This window comes from Biomphalaria glabrata, chromosome 12, assembly GCF_947242115.1.
Source record: "Biomphalaria glabrata chromosome 12, xgBioGlab47.1, whole genome shotgun sequence".
Classification (NCBI taxonomy): Eukaryota; Metazoa; Mollusca; class Gastropoda; family Planorbidae; genus Biomphalaria; species Biomphalaria glabrata.
Window position 1 is genome coordinate 24,121,398 of NC_074722.1, and position 26,224 is coordinate 24,147,621.

At 36.8% G+C, this 26,224-nt stretch overlaps 1 protein-coding gene across 1 annotated transcript in view; it reads right to left on the reverse strand.

Annotated features, from left to right (window-relative positions):
* Window positions 1–756: 756 nt before the first annotated feature.
* Window positions 757–26,224, reverse strand: part of LOC106061344 (uncharacterized) — a 58,324-nt gene continuing 32,856 nt past the window's right edge. Inside the window, exons 19-29 of the mRNA XM_056005373.1 lie at window positions 24,779–24,804; window positions 19,183–19,290; window positions 17,687–17,798; window positions 15,483–15,571; window positions 10,926–11,098; window positions 7,966–8,057; window positions 7,165–7,213; window positions 5,268–5,318; window positions 1,993–2,053; window positions 1,591–1,653; window positions 757–1,367 (exon numbers count right to left, since the gene is read on the reverse strand). Coding sequence (XP_055861348.1) covers window positions 1,296–1,367; window positions 1,591–1,653; window positions 1,993–2,053; window positions 5,268–5,318; window positions 7,165–7,213; window positions 7,966–8,057; window positions 10,926–11,098; window positions 15,483–15,571; window positions 17,687–17,798; window positions 19,183–19,290; window positions 24,779–24,804 — 896 coding nt within the window. The 3' untranslated portion in view covers window positions 757–1,295. The remainder of the gene's footprint in view (window positions 1,368–1,590; window positions 1,654–1,992; window positions 2,054–5,267; window positions 5,319–7,164; window positions 7,214–7,965; window positions 8,058–10,925; window positions 11,099–15,482; window positions 15,572–17,686; window positions 17,799–19,182; window positions 19,291–24,778; window positions 24,805–26,224) is intronic.

A 26,224-nucleotide genomic window follows, 5' to 3' on the forward strand; every position in this document is an offset into this window, starting at 1 on the left:
ATTGCCATCACATTTTTTCCCCCTACAAGTAGACTAACACATTGACTGATGGTATAACACATTGACTGATGGTATAACACAATAACTGAGGTCTAACACTTTGACTGAAGTCTAACACTTTGATGGTATAACACTTTGACTGATGGTATAACACAATAACTGAAGCCTAATACTTTGACTGAAGTCTAACACTTTGATGGTATAACACTTTGACTGATGGTATAACACAATAACTGAAGCCTAATACTTTGACTGAAGTCTAACACTTTGATGGTATAACACTTTGACTGATGGTATAACACAATAACTGAAGCCTAATACTTTGACTGAAGTCTAACACAACGACTGAAGTCTAATCTGCTATTTTGTTCGATGGTCATCAATGTTTCAGACTTTCCCTTACAGATGTAGATTATTTTATCATAGCTGTAATTTTTTGCAGGAGTGTGTGTTGGGTTTGATCAAAGGATCATTGTAATAGAAGTGAATATCATAAGATCATGCAGCCATTCACATCAATCTCCTGAATATCATAAGGTCATGCAGCCATTCACATCAATCTCCTGAATATCATAAGATCATGCAGCCATTCACATCAATCTCCTGAATATCATAAGGTCATGCAGACATTCACATCAATCTCCTGAATATCATAAGGTCATGCAGCCATTCACATCAATCTCCAGAATATCATAAGGTCATGCAGCCCTTCACATCAATCTCCCATCAATAACGTAAGACACTGAATAAAAAAACTTGTTTTTTTGTAAAATGTTTATTAGGTTGAATATATAAATACCGTGTATACAAGTATCAAAAGTTTAGTCTCCATGTTTCTATGTAAATGAAATATCAAAACTCCATCATATTTAGTTCATGACCAAAGTGCATTTGATTACTAAAGTCGTGTACCTTGTATAGTCCATTTATTTATAGTCACAGTTGTTGCACTTTTTATATTATGAAATACACATTGACTTTTCCATTTTTTGAAGCTGAAAAAAAAAATAACATAGGGTCTTAATTTGATAAACAAAAGTTTGTTCCTTAGTATGATTTACAAAATATTTCCTCCTATTTAACTGTAACTTGCCAAGTTGGACTATCACAATTAAGTAAACTAATTTGATATTTAAGTAGTCTAACTGGCAGCCATCGTAAAGTTAGATTACAAACTGGCTATTGTTCTAATTCATTGAATACAGTCCCATGAAATGATGATCAAAAACGTGACTTTAGCAGACAGTGAGAGAAGCAAATAAACAAAAATCTGTCGTCGCGTCGTGCTGGAAATGTCACCATTCTTTTCTCAGATACTCCATCAAAAACTCTTTCTTGATCATAATGAGCTCACAGCCTTCACTGACCTGTATAGATTACATACAGTCATAATAAAAAATGAATGTAAAACCTGTTGTGTAAATCACACATTTAAATTTGTAAAGGAAAAGTCTTCCACCTATTAAGCATGTAAAACTATTAATTTTTAAAAGGTTTCTTAGACATTATGCCCAAACGTAAACACTTAGAAATCATAACTGTTTATTATTTCCCCCTTAACGATGTTATTGGCTATCTATTTGAACATACCAATGACCAGTCCTCTGCGGGTGGTTCAAAGACTCCGTTGTTAAAATCCAGCCATTCATGGCCCTGGGGGTACAAAGAAAAAATAAAAGCACAACATCACAATTTTGAAGCTTGTAACAAAATACTGAACTGCTTATCCTAAGTAAGTATACGGTTTACAACTAGGGATGTACCGGATAGCACTTTTTATATCCGGCCTGAGCTGAATATGACCGGACAGTAAAATATGATATCCGGATACATACATGACTTGTAAATAGCTTTTGTTTCTAAACATTTTCAAAAACTGCTAAAAAAAAACAGGGGCGATTCCCTACTAGTAATTTTAACTTTTAACTGAATTTAAATATTCTGGACGTTTCATTTAGGGGCGCAATAGAAAAAACAACAACAAATCTTTACCACATAATCTCCCTTTACAAGTCTTCGGATGTGTTTCCATTTGGAGAACTGGTTAATGTTTCTGGAGGAAAAGAAAATACTAGACATTAGTATTGTAACGAGTCTCACTATCCAGGCTCTCTGAAACTGCACAACACGACACCACCAACTCAAAGAACTTTACAATTCAGGGCTTCAAAAAAACGTTATACTCAATGTCCAATAAAGCACAGCATATCCTATACAAATGGCAACATATATAACACTGTACAAATGTTTCACCTTTGACATGCATACCTACGTATCAACTCTGGCACCTCTGTATCAAACTACTGGACTCTGCCTCGTGCCGGACTTCTACTGAGTTCAACTGTTTCAAACTTACTTCGCAAACTAGGCTCGCTGTATCGGACTCTGCCTCGTGCCGGACTTCTACTGAGTTCAACTGTTTCAAACTTACTTCGCAAACTAGGCTCGCTGTATCGTACTTCATTGTAGATCGTGACTTGGTCTCGTACTCAGTAGAAGTTTTGACTTTTTCCCGAACCGAACCGTCGTAATAAGCCGTGTGTAACCACGCTTTACTGAACCGCACTGAACCTTCTTAATTGTAACTACTTCGCTCCTTATATAGATTCCCCTAAGGCCTTCTAGAACCCGACCGAACACTGCTCAACCCTTCCAGATGGACACTGGATGCTCTGCTGACCTGCGTAATTTGTGGTAGCTAGCTACATAAACGCACAATTACTTCCATCTGCATCATCACCAATGTTAACATGCTTTTTTTTTTACGCTGCAAATGTTTTGATGGATGATTTTTCAATGATCTTCAATACTGACCCGAATTCATTTTTAGAAATATTTTTGTAATGACGAAAATTAGCGATGGGGATGTTTCAATCCGAAAAATTGTTTCCATGTTCTGCTAGTTCTAAATGTCATTAGACAGGGTATGTAAAATAACAAATCGGTCTACGAAGTGCCCATACAGTCTAGTAAAACCGTTGCCTAAGTCGAGTTGTATTCCATTGCAGTTTTCGCATAAAATACTTTTGGCTTGCATGGAAGCAAGTCTTGGCAGTTTAACTGTTTTTCATTGCAGTATTTCGCGTAAAACACTTTGCTCGTTTGGATGAAAGTCTTGGCAGTTTAACTGTTTTTCATTGCAGTATTTCGCGTAAAACACTTTTGGCTTGCTTGGAAGCAAGTCTTGGCAGTTTAACTGTATTTCATTGCAGTATTTCGCGTAAAACACTTTTGGCTTGCTTGGAAGCAAGTCTTGGTAGTTTAACTGTATTTCATTGCAGTATTTCGCGTAAAACACTTTTGGCTTGCTTGGAAGCAAGTCTTGGCAGTTTAACTTCTTATATGGTTACGTTCAAACCTTTAACGTTTGCACTAAAGGCAGGAAATCTAGGGGCATTGAAGCGAAACTTTTTATGTGTGCTCCATATTCATTATTGGCTTTTTTGTGAAACGTCTTAGTTTCCTCTCATATCAAATGATGCTAACTCTCTAGTTACTGGGTAAAGCGTTGATTTTATAACAAACTAAAGTGCCGCACTTTTCGCTGATTGAATTGAAATCATTGCCTTATTAAAAGTTTAATTTTGATCCATTTTCGGACATAAAAGTCGGAGCCTTAAAATCTAAAAAAAAAAAAAAAATTAAATTTATTTTATAGCTTTGATTTTAGTGTAATAATTAAGAATAAAAATGGAATATTACACTGCAAAATTTTTCACTAAACCTAAATCAATTGTTATTGAAGTTCAACGATATTATCTTACTCGTGGGGGTTTCATCTCAGAATATCAAGAAAACCCCCTCGATACGCCCCTGATCTTACTACAATAAATATTCTGGTCCATGTAGGGCATACATAAGTGGAATATGTGTTTACAGTGTGATTAAAACTGCACGTTGTTTCACTGGAATAATTACCAAAAAAAAAAAAAGAGTTTAAATTTAAGAGAGGAACTTCCTTCAAAATAGTTTTGTTATTAAACTATATGTCAGAAATAGTCAATATAACAGTGTACTAAATCATCCCCTTTGACTAGTTCAACTATTGTATTACAAGCTTTGTCATTAAAAATTAAGTAAATACACCCAAAAACTATACTTTAATATAATAAGTTTGTCTTTAGGTCAGAAGATTAATGAGGAGTGCATTATTCTACGTGGCTCCGACCTATATATTTTGCCACATCCTATGCAGACATAACCGCTGATTCTCTTTTCGCCTTCTCTGGCAGTCCTCGGCAGTGGATTTTCTTTTGTTTATGCATGCATACGCATAAAATTGTTCTTTTAAGGGTATTGGATTTACTAAAAAAAAAGTATCGCCGTTTAAATATGGAATGGGGCGAATGTGTGTTGAAAGAGGAAGAGAGAGAGAGAGAGGGGAAGGGACGGTAAGATGGAGCAATAAGAACAAATATAGTATTGATATTTTTATTCTTTAAACCAAGATTAAATTACTTAGATTCTACGAGTTACAGTTTTGTGTTGATGTATTATTAAAGAGTCTGGTGTTCTACTAACAAATGTTGACATTAAACACAGATTTCTTATGAAAAATTATCGAAAAATATTCATCATAACAAACTGACTTAACGTAATTAAAATAACTAGAAAAAAAATATCTTGGCTGTTTTGGGGCAAATTAAAATCTCTTTTCTACACAGAAACTAAACATGAAACAAGAAAAACATATAAAAAACTTAAAAAAAAACTACAAAACCTCCTTTAAGCAACTTACATAGCGATTGTTTGTCTCTAAAAATTAATGAATGTTGAATTTAAAAACATTTTCCCCCGCCCACTCCCCCCCCCTCTCTTCCTCCTACCGAGACAAAAAAATCCTGGTTAAGAGAATGTCTAGATCTAATACACCTTTTAATATTGCAATGGTTAGCATCTAGATCTAGACTTAGAAGACAATGATCAAAATATTCCTAACATTAATTTATTAAACTCTTGAATCAGTATTGCTTTACATTAGAAAATTCTTCAAAGCGACAGTCCTTTCAAAACCGACGTAGAATCTAGACCTAGATTTAGTTTCTAGCCAAATTTCACATCTGTTTACTTTTAGTAGAAATTTGATAACTAAAGTTTTCCCCACATGGCCAGCGAGCTAGGAATATATTTCTCAGCGACATACATCAACTGTAAAATTTCTAGCAAAAACGTTAGAATCGTTTTTGAGATCTGTGCCCCTGCCACCCAGGCAGATTCCCCCATAAAGAAGTGACTTGAATAGAGTTGTAAAGAAAAAAACAACTTACTTCATCAAAATATTCAGAGATTCTACTGAACCTAACCTGCTCTCAATAGCACTGAAACAAAAAGTGAAACTTTTTAAATTACATTGACATTGAACATGCATGTTTTACATTCTTCTATTAATAGTATAAACTCCAGATGCCTATTTTAATCACGGTAGGCCCTATATATATAAAAGCCATCTAAAACCTTTCTAATAGCGGAGTGTTCATCAACCTATTAAATACATATCTATTCAATATTGCTTCTAAATTTACAATAGTTATAACATCAGACTTTAATTAATTAGATTCTATAGTGAGATTAAATTATTTATTGAATCATGTTTTTAACAAAGCTTATATCAATATACTCTATTTGTCTGTCTGATACATTTTGTTGGACAATGTCTCTTACAACCAATCTAACATCAAGTTGAAATTTTACACAATTATTTGTTATCCCTAACAAAACATAACTCGCTGAAAAAAGAAACAAATAAATCATTACATAATTAATAACTAATTATTTTGTTTGGGAAAAGGGAAATACATGGTATTAATTGAGAGATATAGCTGTATATGTGGAGTTATTTATGTTTTTATGTGAAGTAGTGTTTCTATTCTCCCGGCACTTTACATTTTGGATCAAGTTAAAATTTTGCACATACTTATTCATAGTCGATGGCAATACATTAATAAATAAATTAAAAAAAAATTAGTTAATAAATTAGTGGTAATTATTTATTTTTGTTTTATATAAATAATAGGTAGCTTATCTTGTAAAATTGACATATACGGCACTGATTTTGCAGTTCTTCCCCTTCCAATGCTACTTATCAAGAGATTTGACTATGTGAAGTTATTTCTCTTATTACGTTTTTTTTTTTTCAATTTTTGTTTCTCCCACTTTCAATTCTCGGATCCAGTTGAAATTTCGCATACATATTCCTAGCCGACGACAATACATGAATGAAAAATTAACCAATTAGTTAAACAATTATTGGAAATTAATTATTTTTGTTTAATAAAGAAAAATGGAGCTTATTCCTTCAGAATTGAGACATATACAGTTGCAGTTCTTCCCCTTTGATAAGCTTTTTAAATTTATTTATTTATTTTGCTTGTTACGTTTTGTGAAACAGTAAAAAGTGATGGTCATTTTATTTTTGATTCATTTAAATGTCTTTTAAAATATCTTTATGTTATGGATGCACTGGATAGTAACCTCAGCTCCGGCCGAATATCAGGTTATTTTTCACTATCCAGCCATGTTTTGCTTCAGCTGTTTGGCCGGATAGTAACAAAAAATACACTGTAGTACCCACATTTCTATTAACATGTTTCAAGTGGACGTGGTTCTATTAGTGTCTGTTATTAGTGTCATGGAATGTATGAATGTTTATATTTAAAACAAAATAATGTGCTTATACTATACAACCCAGATTGCACTTTACTTAAGCTTACAAATCTGCACAATATACATGTGTTTATTTTCACATCAAGCTTCACAGATTGGTTTGTGATGTCTGTCATTTGTCTGTTAATAAACTCAATTTCCTCAATGAATAATAGAGTTTTAAACGAAAATGTGGAAAAAGGAAAATAAAAATATAACATTGGCATGCTATTAAAAAGTTTCGCAAAAGTTCAGTATATAGCTATTTACTATACAAAAAGGTACGGTATTCAGATCCGGCAGGACATTTTATTTTGATATTCGGCCATATTGGGCTCCGGCCGGATATCAAAATGCTATTATTACTTTTATTTTTATTTTCTTCCTCTCCCAAGTAGACACTATTAGTTCTAGATCTACAGGCAAGTTTCAATTTTTATTTTACTCATAAATCTCGTTTTAATAACACTTCTTTCACTATAGATTAACTGTATTAGAATAGATGTCATTGCTGATAACAACCTAGGCGGGCCTCCTTCTGGTCTGTTACCTTGGCTTGGTACTCTGGTCACTGAAAGATATACAATATAGTATTGTTAGAAATCTATTTCCATGTTATTCTAGTGCACACAACTGACACCAAAGTTCTTCAGTGTACTGTCTGCTCATTGGCTGGATTATGTCTCTTACACTTTCCCTCCCTTACACACAAGCACGCTTCCTAATCTCTAATCCAATCTTGGGAAGTGTCTCTTTCTCCCTTTCTTATATTATCTTTCTTACCTCACCCATTAACATTTTCCCTCTTTCTGTCTGTCGGGCTGATTATATATCAGTAACATTCTCCGTCTATACCACACAAAAAAAAGCAGGCACAGTTAATTTTGGATGAAGCCTCGGCTGTCTACCTACTTAAGAGAAGGAAAATCCAAATATCTGCTGCCTTGCGGCTATACCCAAACATGCGAAAGGCTTCGGGAGACAACCCCGAGACAAAATCAGGACCTGGTGACCCTTATGCCATTTGCGGTACGCAGCGCTACAACCTGTATCTTCAGCATCGCTATATTGTTTGAGAAGTCTAAAATTGTCTGATAGGTAGAACTGTACAGATTAGAATATCATAGTCTGATCAACACAATCTCATCGTAACATCAAGTCATCGTTGTCATCTGGCACTCAAACATATATCGTCACATGGGGTAAATTACTTGATAAAGACGATTCGAAATACATACACACGCTTTTAGCGCAAATGCAGAGTATAGAACATTTCCACTCATTACTATTAGATACCATAGCAATAAACTTTAAATCACTTACCCTTATATGGTTGAAAAGACATGTAATCATCTTTAAAAATTACACTGTGCTTTGAAGGGGTATTAGAATTTCTCTTCTCGTCGTGGATATTTCTAATGACATAGAAGAATACATTTGAAGAAGGAAAGAAACTATAGACGTTCTTTGTTACATCAGATCATAGACTCTAGACACTTTGTTTGTACTTCTGTTATAGATTACAGGAATAGTGCTTTTCTAGACTAATTGGCCTAACTACCCACAACGAGATATTAGTGATTGCTTAGCATTCCTTAATTAGAATGGTTATGCTTGGCAATTGCTTCAGATCGCCACACTCCAGGAGATGTCAACAATGAAGTAATAATCTTTGTTTCTAAAGAACCATCTGAAACTTAATCGCTAAGAGGCCAAGGCGCTACAGACAAGGTGTTCCAGTACCATCTCATCGTGGTCGCCCCCTGAACACTCTGCTATCAGTAGGGTAGCCAAGGGTACTTGTTGCTCGCTACTTATGAATGGGCAGCTAGCGATTGTAAAATTGCAATAAGGAGATTATGTCCAGCCCACCCCCGTAGACCCCGTTGTAACGGTGAGTAAGAGAGACAGACAGCTCTCCGAAAAGAGGATAGCGCTGAAAATCAACTCAAGGGTTTCTCGGGATCTCTTGGGTCCTGGCAAATTCACGGTTCTCCTCAGGCAAAGCTGGGCTGAATAGCGCGGCATTTGCGGGCAGTTTCGGACGGCGTAGCTGCGCTCATGTGCTAAGCTCTAACTAGCCCGTCCCCTATAAAGTAGTAGAGGAAGGCGCTGTCCCCAGTGCGGACATCCTGCACTCGAGTTTTGGACCCTTTTTGTAGGCCCTTGTTTATAAATAAGGCCGATAATGGTCTATGCTTCTTAACAGTTCTTGAAAGTCAACAACTAAATTAAATGACCGCTGGTACGAGCAGTATAACTGGCTTCACGACCTATGTAAGGAACAGCATGTTAGTATTCGAAAACCCTGGCCCTCAAACACATTGGCGTACCTACGCCATCTCTCTCAACGTATACAAAGCTGGGGGAAAACTCATATATCAACAGCCATAGTCCACCAAAAAATGAGCTTGCCATCGAAGTAGGAATCCAAAACAACTTCACTAGTACCCTCCTACCTGGAGATTGCAAAGTTTCTTACGTGGGGCTATGACACAACTGATTCGTAATCCAAAAAGTCCATTACCTTTTAGATACTTCGAACCCGTTATGCTCGCTGAACAAGCATAGTCCGCTAACCCTCCCACACACTGGCATCGGGTCTCTCTCTCATCATCATCATCAAACTCCATTTGAGTGAGGGCTTGAGAGGCTTAAATCCTCTCTTGCAAAAGACCTGGACAGAAACCCTGCTGTCTTGCGTAGTGCATAAATGTCGCCATACAGGTCGAGATCTCTAGATCCGATTAAATTCTTATCTAGGCTGACCTAGAAGGAAAAAGCTCAATTAAAGTGCTTGTGGATATCGGAAGTGATCATAGACCTATAGAAATAACTATTGCCCTCTCAAAGGCCAGAGGTATAGCCTCTAAATAGCCCAGAAAGTGGAACTGACTGGCCAGAATATGGGGCGGAAGTCGACACCAACCTATCCACCCCCGATATGGAAGAAGGGACAGTGGTTCCCACTTACGGTGAAATCACTGCAGCCATTTTGGAATGTCCAAGTGGTATATTCCGGGACCTATCCCACCAGGTCCCGAGAAACATCTTGGATAGGACCTATCCCACCAGGTCCCGAGAAACATCTTGGATAGGACCTATCCCACCAGGTCCCGAGAAACATCTTGGATAGGGCCTATCCCACCAGGTCCCGAGAAACATCTTGGATAGGACCTATCCCACCAGGTCCCGAGAAACATCTTGGATAGGGCCTATCCCACCAGGTCCCGAGAAACATCTTGGATAGGGCCTATCCCACCAGGTCCCGAGAAACATCTTGGATAGGGCCTATCCCACCAGGTCCCGAGAAACATCTTGGATAGGGCCAGGAAGAGGGCGAGGCGTAGAGTTCAGAAGAAAGGCGGGTGCCGCAGGGAGTAGAACCAATTAGCTAGCGAGGTGGCCCAACGTGTAAGGGCGGAACACTGGAGGGATGTCTAAGCCGGGAGGATGTTTGGGATACATCAAAAGCATGGAGTCTACTTCGAAATCTGGAGGCCAAGATTTGGTACATACAACAATCCCATTATTGACACCCAATGGGGATCGGGCCTTAAGAGACCCCCCAAAAAAAAAAGACCGACCTTGTAATTAGAGCACTTCAATCAGACCTCCATACCATCTCCTCGTATTGCAAAAATAAAAAAGGCTAACTAGCCCAAATTGTGCGGTAGAAATCATGTTAAACGAGGCTGCTCACAGCCCGAGGAGAGAACGCGCCGTGCTAATAGCCCTGGAAGGCTACACAAAGGGGCGAACCATGGCTACCGATCCACACTTTATTAATTCGATAGATAGACACTGGATCAAACGGAAATCTTTTACGCGCGGAGCGGAAAATTTGAGCTTGGCAAGTTGATCTCTCCACCGAACGGATCCACATCCCTAGAACTGAATAACAGAAACGTAATAGATACTAAAATGTGTGGGCCATTGGTTTGTATGAGAGGGTGGGGCGTATACTTCTAGGCTTTTCTATCAGTGTTATCTGTTAATTTATTTACATGTATTAAGTATACATATACATATATACCTATACGTTGATAGATAGATAGATAGATAGATAGATAGATAGATAGTTAGATAGATAGATAGATAGATAGATAGATAGATAGATAGATAGATAGATAGATAGATAGATAGATAGATAGATAGATAGAAAGATAGAGATTTCATTGAATTTGTTGATCTAACTGAGGTGCTTATAAAAACATTTATTTATTTAAATTGAGTGCAGCATTAAAGACAAGCCTGTAAAACTTAAAAAGTTCAGATCTTACGGTAAAAACAGTTGATTTATATCAGACATATTAGTAGAAGAACATCTTGATTCAGTTCTCCTGAAAGGCAGCAAATGAGAGAAAGAACCTCGTGTATCAGACATGGCAGACTTCACCGATGAAGCAGTGGTCTCAGAATCAGTTTCTTTAACAGAATCGTCTAATGCAATTGTCTGTAGAATAATTTTTTGTATAAAGGAATTTAATTAATCTACTTTCTGTTTTCCATTATATGTTACCGGCAAGGTACGAAATGTAAGCGTTTTTTTTTTGTTTTTTTTTCGTCAAAGTACGAAATGATTCTCCATTCTACTGAATGACTAGTTCTGTGTGAGGCCAACATAGAAAATGTCTTAGTTTTAGAAAGATATTTATAAATTAAACATAAATGAACACCCCACAAACCCCCGCAAATGAACAGCAGGATTTTTAAAGAGTGAGAATACTTTTGTAGGCCAATGTCCTTACCCTATACCGGAGTTTCCCAAACTTTCGACCTATTTGTACTCCTAGAATTTTCGTAACTTAGAGTACACCTCTCCCCCCCCCTCCTTTTCGGATTTATTTTAATAACAATAATTTTTTTAGGTAGGCCTACGTACAAAAAAATAAAAATAAACAATAAATAAAATTTCGAATAAAATAAATGTAAGTTCTATTATAAATAACATTGATTGGGATCGATTGATGATATTGTGTTTCAAAGACAAATCAGCCGAATTGGGTTCCCTGGTTGTTTATTCATTTGAGAAGCGATTTTTCGACTCAATATTTTTAAAAAGCTGAAAAGCATTCATGAACTGAACATAACAAATGGATATAAATTAAAATTAGCATAGTACAACGCGTACCCCTTTTTAAGTCTTCGAGCACCCCACTTTGGGGAAACAGTGCACTATGCTAAGTGACATTTACATTTTTAAATAATCAGTTTTATTATTATTTTATTTTAGTAATATTATTTTATAATATTAATACACATTAAAGTAAGTAGTGAGGTTCCCCTTCCAGACCTCTTGATTCATAGGGATGATAATGATTAGGTCATCTGTTTCTGTTAACGAGCAGGGTGTCATGCGGCCAGCACAACGATCAACCTCTTTTACTTTCCCCAACGAAAGCCAGGTACCCATTAGAGTTGGGAGGATTCAGGAAGCCCTAAAAATCCCGAACTTCAACATCCCAGTCTTCACAGAGATTTCAGCTTCAGGTTCGGAAGCAAAGCGCATCCACCGCACCACATTGGTAAATGTAAAATTGTTTCGTTTCTTCTGACGAAAATGAGAAATACAGAGATATTGAGCGGGCAATACTGTTTAGAGGTATCTGCAATACAGTAATTGTTAGACCTGTTTATCATTCGCAAAACAAAATCATAAAGTATGAAGCTCAATATCAAACATTTTCTACCAATAGTATCTGCTGTGAGAAAAATTTTACTGGGTAATGTTATTCTATGTTCTTTTTGTTTGTATCTGGAAGGGACTTAAAGTTAAATAGATTTCACCTGATAGCAATTATTTAAATGATAAAATGCCATTATAATTATAATTATTTGAAGCATTATTCTTTTTTTTTAAATGACCCACTGTGTTGATTATAAGACAAGTTTTTATATACGGGTAGAAATACATTTTTTATAAATGGCGAAATATGTGTCAATATTTGAGACAAAAATTGAATTGTAGGCCTACATGATAAATCAACTTGTGTTTTCCTCGGAGGCCTACATGATAAATCAACTTGTGTTTTCCACGGAGGCCTACATGATAAATCAACTTGTGTTTTCCACGGAGGCCTACATGATAAATCAACTTGTGTTTTCCACGGAGGCCTACATGATAAATCAACTTGTGTTTTCCACGGAGGCCTACATGATAAATCAACTTGTGTTTTCCACGGAGGCCTACATGATAAATCAACTTGTGTTTTCCACGGAGGCCTACATGATAAATCAACTTGTGTTTTCCACGGAGGCCTACATGATAAATCAACTTGTGTTTTCCACGGAGGCCTACATGATAAATCAACTTGTGTTTTCCACGGAGGCCTACATGATAAATCAACTTGTGTTTTCCACGGAGGCCTACATGATAAATCAACTTGTGTTTTCCACGGAGGCCTACATGATAAATCAACTTGTGTTTTCCACGGAGGCCTACATGATAAAATCAACTTGTGTTTTCCACGGAGGCCTACATGATAAATCAACTTGTGTTTTCCACGGAGGCCTACATGATAAATCAACTTGTGTTTTCCACGGAGGCCTACATGATAAATCAACTTGTGTTTTCCACGGAGGCCTACATGATAAATCAACTTGTGTTTTCCACGGAGGCCTACATGATAAATCAACTTGTGTTTTCCACGGAGGCCTACATGATAAATCAACTTGTGTTTTCCACGGAGGCCTACATGATAAAATCAACTTGTGTTTTCCACGGAGGCCTACATGATAAAATCAACTTGTGTTTTCCACGGAGGCCTACATGATAAATCAACTTGTGTTTTCCACGGAGGCCTACATGATAAAATCAACTTGTGTTTTCCACGGAGGCCTACATGATAAATCAACTTGTGTTTTCCACGGAGGCCTACATGATAAATCAACTTGTGTTTTCCACGGAGGCCTACATGATAAAATCAACTTGTGTTTTCCACGGAGGCCTACATGATAAAATCAACTTGTGTTTTCCACGGAGGCCTACATGATAAATCAACTTGTGTTTTCCACGGAGGCCTACATGATAAATCAACTTGTGTTTTCCACGGAGGCCTACATGATAAATCAACTTGTGTTTTCCACGGAGGCCTACATGATAAATCAACTTGTGTTTTCCACGGAGGCCTACATGATAAATCAACTTGTGTTTTCCACGGAGGCCTACATGATAAATCAACTTGTGTTTTCCACGGAGGCCTACATGATAAAATCAACTTGTGTTTTCCACGGAGGCCTACATGATAAAATCAACTTGTGTTTTCCACGGAGGCCTACATGATAAATCAACTTGTGTTTTCCACGGAGGCCTACATGATAAAATCAACTTGTGTTTTCCACGGAGGCCTACATGATAAATCAACTTGTGTTTTCCACGGAGGCCTACATGATAAATCAACTTGTGTTTTCCACGGAGGCCTACATGATAAAATCAACTTGTGTTTTCCACGGAGGCCTACATGATAAAATCAACTTGTGTTTTCCACGGAGGCCTACATGATAAATCAACTTGTGTTTTCCACGGAGGCCTACATGATAAATCAACTTGTGTTTTCCACGGAGGCCTACATGATAAATCAACTTGTGTTTTCCACGGAGGCCTACATGATAAATCAACTTGTGTTTTCCACGATCATCCCACCAAAACGTTTTATCAGTTTTTAAATCAAGACATAGTCAAGTGATTGATTCCTAGTAGTCGTTTCTTCCCTTGATTACATAACAGACCTTTTTCTTTCCCCTTTCATAAAACACAGTATGAAATATGTTTTATATCAACTTTTTACCTAGTACAATGTGGCTGTACACACTCACTCGTACTTAAACATCACACTTTAAAGTACAGGAGTAAAGTATTTAGATTACAGGCAAATAGAAATATTCTTCAGAGCAGTGGCGTGGCTAGGATGGGGAGAGGGAAAATTTGAAAATCCCCCGTGCCCCAACGAGGGGTCCCCCAAAATGAGTGTTCGAAATAGTTTTAATAAATATTACTCAAAATGCAAGGGTCTCCAAAGAGGTCAAGCCCGATGGGTCCCCTAAGGATGGCAAATTCTTAGATACGCCACTGCTTCAGAGAAATTTATATTATGAATAAAATACTTTTAAAATCAACATTGCACACATTGCCTGATGTGAATCTAGACATTCTATAGAATGGAGATATCTCACGTTCTCCTTTTAAACATCTATCTATCTATCTATCTATCTATCTATCTATCTATCTATCTATCTATCTATCTATCTATCTATCTGTCTATCTATCTATCTATCTATCTATCTATCTATCTATCTATCTATCTATCTATCTCTATCTATCTATCTATCTATCTATCTATCTATCTATCTATCTATCTATCTATCTATCTATCTATCTATCTCTATCTATCTATCTATCTATCTATCTATCTCTATCTATCTATCTATCTATCTATCTATCTATCTATCCCTATCTATCTCTCTATCTCTCTATCTCTCTCTATCTCTCTATCTATATATCTATCTATCTATCTATCTATCTATCTATCTGTCTATCTATCTATCTATCTATCTGTCTATCAATCTATCTATCTATCTATCTATCTATCTATCTATCTATCTATCTCTATCTATCTATCTATCTATCTATCTATCTATCTATCTATCTATCTATCTATCTATCTATCTGTCTGTCTGTCTGTCTGTCTATCTATCTATCTATCTATCTCTATCTATCTATCTATCTATCTATCTATCTATCTATCTATCTATCTATCTATCTATCTATCTATCTATCTATCTATCTATCTATCTATCTAACTAACTAACTAACTAACTAACTAACTAACGAATCATACATGGCGCCTGTAGGGGTTGGTTCCAGTGTTAAAATCCGAAAAGACCCTACTGACTCTGGAAGACTTGATCATAAGTTCCTTGGACTCCTCTGTGGAGATTGTCAACGCTTTTAATAAAGTGGAACTAGTTTTAAATCTATAGGGAATGTTAGCTAGATATGACCGACTAAAGACCATGCTGAATCACTAGAGACATGTACAGTAAACTAAAGTAAACTAAACACCATGCTGGATCACTAGAGACATGTACAGTAAACTAAACACCATGCTGGATCACTAGAGACATGTACAGTAAACTAAACACCATGCTGAATCACTAGAGACATGTACAATAAACTAAACGCCATGCTGGATCACTAGAGACATGTACAATAAACTAAACACCATGCTGGATCACTAGAGACATGTACAATAAACTAAACACCATGCTGGATCACTAGAGACATGTACAATAAACTATACGCCATGCTGGATCACTAGAGACATGTACAATAAACTAAACACCATGCTGGATCACTAGAGACATGTACAGTTAACTAAACACCATGCTGGATCACTAGAGACATGTACAATAAACTATACGCCATGCTGGATCACTAGAGACATGTACAATAAACTTAACAACATGCTGGATCACTAGAGACATGTACAGTAAACTAAACACCATGCTGGATCACTAGAGACATGTACAGTAAACTAAACACCATGCTGAATCACTAGAGACATGTACAATAAACTAAACACCATGCTGGATCACTAGAGACATGTACAATAAACTAAACACCATGCTGGATCACTAGAGACATGTACAGTAAACTAAACACCATGCTGGATCACTAGAGACATGTACAATAAACTAAACACCATGCTGGATCACTAGAGACATGTACAATAAACTAAACACCATGCTGGATCACTAGAGACATGTACAATAGTAACGTATTTTTTTTTCTTTGTTTTTGAAGAAGATTTTTGCTTCTACTACTATGTCCTAATGTCGTAACAGGAAGCGCGTTTGCTGAGCTTTTAAAGCGCTTGGCTTTTGAACCTGGGTACCTTCGTTAATCTTATGCCACAGAAATAGATGACCTTTACATCATCTGCCCTATAGACCACAAGGTCTAATCTTTAGGCCTACTATTTATTTACTATGTCATAAAAGATTTATATTTTTTTTTTATCACAATCGTCAATCATATTTTCCAGTAAATGTTTATTAATTATCTGGCGACGATAGTCTAGGGTCTAGATCAGTGATGCCCAAAATACGGCCCGCGGGCCAGAACCGGCCCGCGACGTGGTTCCATCCGGCCCACTGAAACGTCGGCACAAAGTGTAGAGAACCCCGCTCACTTTATCTCTGATGGATTGGTTATTTATTTATTTATTTACACACACACGTGATCTCGAGAAAAAAAATATTAATTTTGAATTTATTAGAAAACTTTTTAAAGTGTCGACAGGCGGATAACGTAACAAAGAATAATTGACTTCGTTTTGTTCTTACAACTTTGTAGAAATGAATTCACGTCTGCTATTTCCTATCTTAGGGAAAAAGAAAGAAAATATAGTTACAAATAAGAACAACTACGGAAGTTTGTTTTATATTTAGACATTACGTAATGACTGCGGCCTTATGGGAAATACCAAAAATGAAACACAAAAGGTTAATAAAAAGTTTCATATTTTCTGCATGTTGTTGCATTCCAATAATAAACTTATTCAAACTATTTTTTAGCGCAGAGTTAAAATGAAACGCTGCTGGAAATTTCATGCGAATCCGTTCAAAGGTTAATACATCTCGTGATAGATCAGTCATTTGATTTTGGGATATATAATATAGATTTTTTTTTTTTTTTTTTTTAAAGTTCTGAATACCTAGGTTTTACAATAAATGCAAAAGTTATCAGGAAATTCTCAAAATCGCGACACTCTATAATGGTAATATAGTACATTAGTGTCTATCAAAACAAAATCAAACAAAATAAGTTAGTTACCAGTAATTAATTGACTAATTGATTAATTTGTTTATTGATTCATGTTTTGTCTATGCCATTGAATAATTGAGCAAAGTTTCAACTTGATCCGAGAATGGGTGTGGGAGAATTAAAGTATTAACACTTTTCACCAGACAGACAGACAGACAGAGTGAGTTGATATAATCTTTAAAAAAAACACATCATCATCCAATATATAATCAATACCAATTATGGCTTTCTGCCTTTGCATTGTGGCCTCCGCCATTTTTTCATTCTGTTCTTCTAATTTCCTCTTCACCCATGGGTCAGTAAAAATGGTGGACCTACTTTTCTCTTCCTGTATGGAAATCAACACAGATTAAATAGCAGTTAAACAAAAGTTAAACAAAAAACACGGCCGCTGGCCGATGTGTGTCTGTCGCAATAATACGTTAAGCATCTCACACTGAAAACACATTCACAGCTTTGATTTACGATAACCCCCCCCCCCCCCCCAAAAAAAAAAAAAATGATCATAGACATAAACAGATTTTGTGATTGAAAAAAAAATTCTTTTCTGACATCAGAATTTCAAAAGCTTTTTTTTCTAAAAACCTTTTTAGATTGTACCAGAGGGACAGTAGATGCACAAACGTTTTTCTGTTTTCACAGACTGAAAGAAAACAACTGAGACAGAAAAACTGAGAGAACAAGATGATAGATAACGAAAGGAAGATGGATAGTTAGATAGATATATATTGTTACGATTCTCTCCTAATCAGGTCTTCTGTAAACACTGCTAAACACAACACAACACATCAAGAACTTGACAACAAGGCTCCAAATAATCTGGTACTTTAATAAGGGTCAAATAAAACAGCCACTATGACACAATATGCAAGACAATCAACTACTACAAGGTTAAACCTTATATCACTGTACTAAACTCATAAACTCTTCTGTCTCTTCCTGGACTCGTACGTTTCACTGGAGGATTGCACCGGGACCGACTTCATGGCCGACTAACAGTGCCGGTTTCCGGTCTTGAACTGCCGCTTTCCTACACACTGTGTCTCTGGTCTGCGCAGGCTTATGATCAGATGACCATAAAACGGGCGCTATTCACGTGTAAAGTTCATGCCAGTACTGTCCCTTGCCTTTCAATATAGCACGCTAAACTGTATTACTGGCCTGTGTCACCTATGTCAGCTAATCACACACAGTTAAACCTTTTGCGCCGCCAATAGGGTCATAACAATCTATCTATCTATCTATCTATCTATCTATCTATCTATCTATCTATCTATCTATCTATCTATATATATATATATATATATATATATATATATATATATATATATATATATATATAAATAGAGAGAGAGATAAATAGAGAGAGAGAGAGAGAAATAGATAGATAGATTGATAGATAGATAGTTAGATGGATGGATGAATGGATGGATAGATAGATAGATAGATAGATAGATAGATAGATAGATAGATAGATAGATAGATAGACAGAGAGGTAGGTAGGTAGGTAATAGATAAACAGACAGACAGATTGATACAAGCTTCGATTGATACATTGACAGATTTTACATAAAATATTAAACATATAATTTACACATTTCATTACGTTATAAAAATATAAAATCCTTTTTTAAAAAGCAAAGCTTATATTAATTGGGTTTGGGGAAAGTAAGTGGTATCTTTGTGTAGTTTTACAAGCATCTGTTACTTACCATCTTCTTCTCCAGTTCTTGAGCGGAATCAAAATCAAAGGACAAGACCAAATCTGATGGAAGCAGTCCGACCACAGGTTGATCTAGAGACAGGGATTTCTTGTGCTCCTTAGGATAGGGGAAGTTTTCGTAAATTATAAATTATATAGCTATGACATTTTGAGAGTGCTAGGATATTTTGAGATGGTTATGACATTTTGAGAGAGATATGGCATAAAGAAAGCGCTTATGAAATTGTAATTTCTCTGCGAAAACGTGAATCGGCTTCTCCGTATGCTTTGTTTTGATTAACTTTGCATCTTGACCCATGACATCGTAATGCATATTTTATTAATTACTGAAATAAAGGAAACCACTTTCTCTTGAAAGCAGCCCCGAATAATTGATATTTGAAATGATCAATGTAAAGGAATTACAGTAGAAGAGTTTCTTGAGGACATAATAACAACAATAGGAACAGTAATAAATAGTATTAAAATAGAAAAAAACACATTAAATTGAGAAATGCAAAGATTCAAGCGATGGTCCAATTGAATTTTCAATAATGCTTTGAGTAGTTGTTGTTGTCTTAGATCTATTTGAGTTTGAGTTGTACATCAGATAAATACATAATGAATGGCGTAGAGTACCTAAACACATAATCAGTGGGGTACAGTACCTAAACACATAATCAATAGCTTACAGTACCTAAACACATAATCAATGGCGTACAGTACCTAAACACATAATCAATGGCGTACAGTACCTAAACACATAATCAATGGCGTACAGTACCTAAACACATAATCAATAGCTTACAGTACCTAAACACATAATCAATGGCGTACAGTACCTAAACACATAATCAATGGCGTACAGTACCTAAACACATAATCAATGGCGTACAGTACCTAAACACATAATCAATAGCTTACAGTACCTAAACACATAATCAATAGCTTACAGTACCTAAACACATAATCAATGGCGTACAGTACCTAAACACATAATCAATAGCGTACAGTACCTAAACACATAATCAATGGCGTACAGTACATAAACACATAATCAATAGCTTACAGTACCTAAACACATAATCAATAGCTTACAGTACCTAAACACATAATCAATGGCGTACAGTACCTAAACACATAATCAATGGCGTACAGTACCTAAACACATAATCAATGGCGTACAGTACCTAAACACATAATCAATGGCGTACAGTACCTAAACACATAATCAATGGCGTACAGTACCTAAACACATAATCAATGGCGTACAGTACCTAAACACATAATCAATGGCGTACAGTACCTAAACACATAATCAATGGCGTACAGTACCTAAACACATAATCAATGGCGTACAGTACCTAAACACATAATCAATAGCGTACAGTACCTAAACACATAATCAATGGCGTACAGTACCTAAACACATAATCAATGGCGTACAGTACCTAAACACATAATCAATGGCGTACAGTACCTAAACACATAATCAATAGCTTACAGTACCTAAACACATAATCAATGGCGTACAGTACCTAAACACATAATCAATAGCGTACAGTACCTAAACACATAATCAATGGCGTACAGTACCTAAACACATAATCAATGGCGTACAGTACCTAAACACATAATCAATAGCGTACAGTACCTAAACACATAATCAATGGCGTACAGTACATAAACACATAATCAATAGCTTACAGTACCTAAACACATAATCAATAGCTTACAGTACCTAAACACATAATCAATGGCGTACAGTACCTAAACACATAATCAATGGCGTACAGTACCTAAACACATAATCAATGGCGTACAGTACCTAAACACATAATCAATGGCGTACAGTACCTAAACACATAATCAATAGCGTACAGTACCTAAACACATAATCAATGGCGTACAGTACCTAAACACATAATCAATGGCGTACAGTACCTAAACACATAATCAATGGCGTACAGTACCTAAACACATAATCAATGGCGTACAGTACCTAAACACATAATCAATGGCGTACAGTACCTAAACACATAATCAATGGCGTACAGTACCTAAACACATAATCAATGGCGTACAGTCAGGGGCGGACTGGCTATATGGGCAAATGGGCAATTGCCCGGTGGGCGGTACCAAATGGACCGATCTGGTCGCGAAGAAAGAAAAAAAAAAAAACTGACAGAAGCAAGACACACAGGCTCGAAAACGTTTTCTTGTTTTTTTTTTCTTTAATTCTTATTAAAATTAATTTTGTTTAAAATTCAACAAAAAAATACACTATAGGCCTACACTGTACGTATTATCATTTGCAAAACGTTAGACTGCACGAGCGGCATGAACTGCAATGATGTCTTCGAGGTTGTGTTTGGCCTAATCATTTTGCTGGTCGGCATGGGCCTTTTTTGGCACTCCCATTTTTTTTTTGCTCCTTCCCTCCCCCGTCTTTTAATGGTTCCAATGAAATTTAACCAAAAAGAGGGATGAGTGAGGTTAGGCTAAAAAACGCAGCAAAAAGATAGGCGCGACAATTAGCTCTTTAACAATACTTAATAGAAATTAACTTTAACACATACACATTACACACAGCCGCGAATTTACAAACCACCCAACTTATTCACAGCTCAATATGGGTATAAAGCTCTACTTTCTGCGATTTGAAAAGAAAAAGTAAGTTTCTTTTTGTTTATTTTTAATAACATAGATCTAAAAATACTACACTTAGGGCCACTAGCGGATCCAGAACTTTGGAGTGGGGGGGGCGATTTTTTTCCAAACCCTAACCCTAACGCCCAGTAAACCCTAACCCTACGCATAAACGTGCATACAGCGCGCGCGCACACACACACACACGCACACGCGCACACACACACACACACACACATATATATAAATATGAGAATTAAAAAAGCAGCATTTCTCAACCTTCGGTGAAAAACAAAACAACTGGGGCAGCGCTATAAGGTTCTCTGGTGAAGTTCGGGGCGAAGCCCCGACGCCATAAGCGTTTTCTTGCTTTTTTGACTGCAGATACGCATTCTCCTGACAAGTACAGCTGATTATTCATCAATGGAGTTCGGGGCGAAGCCCCGACGCCAAAAGCGTTTTCTTGCATTCTTCTCTGCAGAAACGCATTCTCCTGACATCTACAACTCATTACCCATAAATGAAGTTCGGGGCGAAGCCCCGACGCCAAAAGCGTTTTCTTGCATTCTTCTCTGCAGAAACGCATTCTCCTGACATCTACAACTCATTACCCATAAATGAAGTTCGGGGCGAAGCCCCGACGCCAAAAGCGTTTTCTTGCATTCTTCACTGCAGAAACGCATTCTCCTGACATCTACAACTCATTACCCATAAATGAAGTTCGGGGCGAAGCCCCGACGCCAAAAGCGTTTTCTTGCATTCTTCTCTGCAGAAATGCATTCTCCTGACATCTACAACTCATTACCCATAAATGAAGTTCGGGGCGAAGCCCCGACGCCAAAAGCGTTTTCTTGCATTCTTCACTGCAGAAACGCATTCTCCTGACCTGAAGCTCATTATTCATACTATTAAAAAACGACCTTTCGAATAATGTTGTACTTGAAAAATATTCTAATTTGAATTTATAGGCCCATAATACATTGCAAATAAAACCGATTTGTTCCTTGAAAAGATAGGATACCCCACGTATTTAGATTTTTGCTTTGAGGATCGCCGCCGAAAAAAAACTTATTCGATAAATAGTATTCAAGTGTACTCTTCTATAAATTGTGAGTTATAGTCCCAAATTTATTTAGCTAGAAAATATCAGATTGAGTAAAGGTTGGGAAAAGATGACTATGAAAACGTTATTTGAGTTTAGAACTCATCTCAATCATGACTCTTATACTGAAAAATTTTGTTTGAATTCTAACTTTTCCAATGCAAAGTCTTTCTTAAAATACTTATGATAACTTCATGTGAAATTACAAAAACTCTGTCTGGAAATGGGAATGGCGGTAGAGTGAAAACGATTAATCCTCGCTCCTTTACTAATTTCTGCTAAAGATTGCATTTGGCATTAAAGAATAGGTATGGGGCGACTCGATATAAGAATTTAATTTATAGTATATATAAATTATATTAGTGACAGATTTTTTTAATTTTGTAATATCTTAACTATAATACAAAAAGAAAAAGTATTGAGTTGTCCGATGGGGGAAATGCGATTGCATGTATCGCCCCTCCCACCTGGTACAACCCGGGAGGGGAGGGTCTTCAAACAATCACTTGCCTCAGACCTCATTGTATGAAAGGGAAACTTTACTTACTGCCCCAGTGCAGCCAACTTCAGGGCCAGTCTTAGGCCACTGCAACCCATGCTTTCATAGGCCCCGCGCTAATTCTATGTGTAATTATTAATTGCAAAATACCGGTATATAAAAAATAAATTTTGGAAATGTCCTGCACTAATTAAAATCTCATGATAACTCATAAAAATCTCATGAAAAATAGACAAAATTATCATTTGTGTGTGTCATTCATTATGGAAAACGCCATTCCTACGCGCGATAAAAAAAGGCCTATGTCAGCTTTCATTTAATAAAATGTAATGATCGGACAAATTTTCCCCATAACCGGAAGTTCCAATGCGTATTTACTTTTATAGTCACTGGCATAAAAATATGCCATGGGTTGCAAGATTCGTAAAGTAAAGTTAACTTGATCGCAATTTTGTACTTAGAAAAGAATGAATAAAATGCAAAGCCGAATTTATTTTCTAATATAAAACCTTAATTTACACTTACTATCCTTATTCTCACCTAGACTAGGCCCCGCGCAATCAGTTTCGCATAGGGCCCCGTAATCGCTAGGACCGGCCCTGGCCAACTTAAACAAAATACAGTCGCCAAATTTCATGAACGTAGCCAAAAGGGGTTTGTGGTTTCCCTTCCCCCTCCAATACAAAAACTAAAGCATTTTACCATTGTCTACCAGTCGCTGAACTCCACTGAATAGCAGATTTGTTTTTTTTTTTTTTTTAGCGGAAGAGTAACGGGCTAATTGCACTGTAGATACCTTAGAATATGCATTTTTAAAGCTTAAAATAACTGAAATAATGCTTGGTTCCGGGGCTTCGCCCCGGACCCCAGCTCCCCCGGACTCCCTAGCTACCCTTTGACGGTGTGTACTGTCTTTTCACTAGTTATAGGAAGAGAGTATTCTAGGGTAGAAAAAAACGTTTGAAAGAATAAAAGATCAGAATATAATGAAGATTAATTACATATACACACACATTAATAAAATCCCCCCTGCACCGAAAATATATGACATGCCGTTTGTGGACCGGTTTATATGGCAATGCCCGGGCCGATTTTGATACCCAGTCCGCCCCTGCGTACACATAATGAAAGGCGTACAGTACATAAACACATAATGAATGACGTACAGTACATAAACACCTAGACAATAGTATACAGTACATAAACACACACAGACTGTGGTGTACAGTACATAAACATCTAGACAACGGTATACAGTACATCAGCGCACAGACACTAGTGACGTTTCCCTAAGTGGGCCGCTAATAGAATAAATTCATGAAATAAAAACAAGAATTAAGCAGACGACATGCTTACCCTTTCTTTTAATTTCTGGATTTGTTCTGTGAATCAAAGAAATTGTGAGTTCGATTGAATGTACACTATAAAAAAAAACATTTATTTATAAATGTATGGTTAGCTTGATTCACTAAAGAAACGGCGTTATCTATATTTAAGAGGGATTTGAACCTCGGCTATATACTGCATTTTACAGACCAATCTGGGGTCGTGGCGGCAGAGTGGTAGAGCACTCGGTCTCGGGTTTGAATCTTGATAAAGACTTGGATTTTGAATTTGGGGATTTTTAGGACGCCACTGAGTACATCTAAACAGTTGGGGAAAGTAAAGACAGTTGGTCAGTGTGCTGGCCACGTAACGCATTCTGACCGTCGACCATAAAAACATATTACATCATCTGCCTGAGAGGTCTGAGAGTTCTATGCTCTGACTAAACAAAGAAATTTATCGATGAGTAAAATTTTGCATAAAAAGGTGAAATGGCAGTAGACTTAACAAATAGTAAAATGCTATTTTGTATGTTGTGTTTAGAGCGTAGTACAGTTCAGGCTGTTCGGTGCCTTAGTAATTGTGTTTAACCTGTCCATTTCACTGATACAATCTTAAATAGTGAACGAATTAAAAATGTAATTAAAACTGTAATTATTATCTTAAAATATTGCTAGTACAAAAACATAGAGTGTTGTTGTTTGCGGGCCCGGAAGGGGGGGGGGAGGGAGAAAATTAAAATGCTACTAAAACTAACGGGCCCAAAATATAAGGTTCCAGAGAGCAAAAGTGAGAGAGAGAGAGAGTGTGTGTGTCACAGCCCAAAAGCCTCCTGACAGAGTGACTTAATTTTATCACAGCATTTATTATTATTTATTTTTTTAAACCTAATGATTTCTTAGGCCCGATTTCACCACCAAACCCCACCTTTTCCTCTTCTCGCTAGACTGAGTCTACCACAATGGCAACCACGTTGTCATGTACCTTGTCAGACCGCATTTACTACTCACCAGTTTACCCATCTGGGCTATCCTCCATTATTCTAGTCTAGTGTCAAGTCTGTCAACCATTATCTCTGGCGCGAGACGGCCTGAGCTCCCTTCATCTTGCGAAGCAGCAAAACTGTCCCTTCCCTTTGTCTAGACCCTGAGCGCACGTCACGCTTGACCTCTAGCCAGGTGTTCTCATTGGCAAATGAGTGGGAAGAGCTAATCTTGACCGGATGTCATACTATCTATCTGGACTTATCTCGTGATATATCACATGCTGTCCACCCCAATTCCTGTTTCCGGCCAAGCGACATATAAGGCTCAAACTGCTCCAGCAGTCGTCACATTTTATTTAGAACGTCGAGGGACGTTCACTGACAGACTCCATTCAGTGTGCTCTCCCTTACTCTTGTTCTTTTCACTTGGACCTTGGGGTCAGGTTATGTTCACTACTGGACTCTAGTAATGTGGATTTAACTTGTTTTAT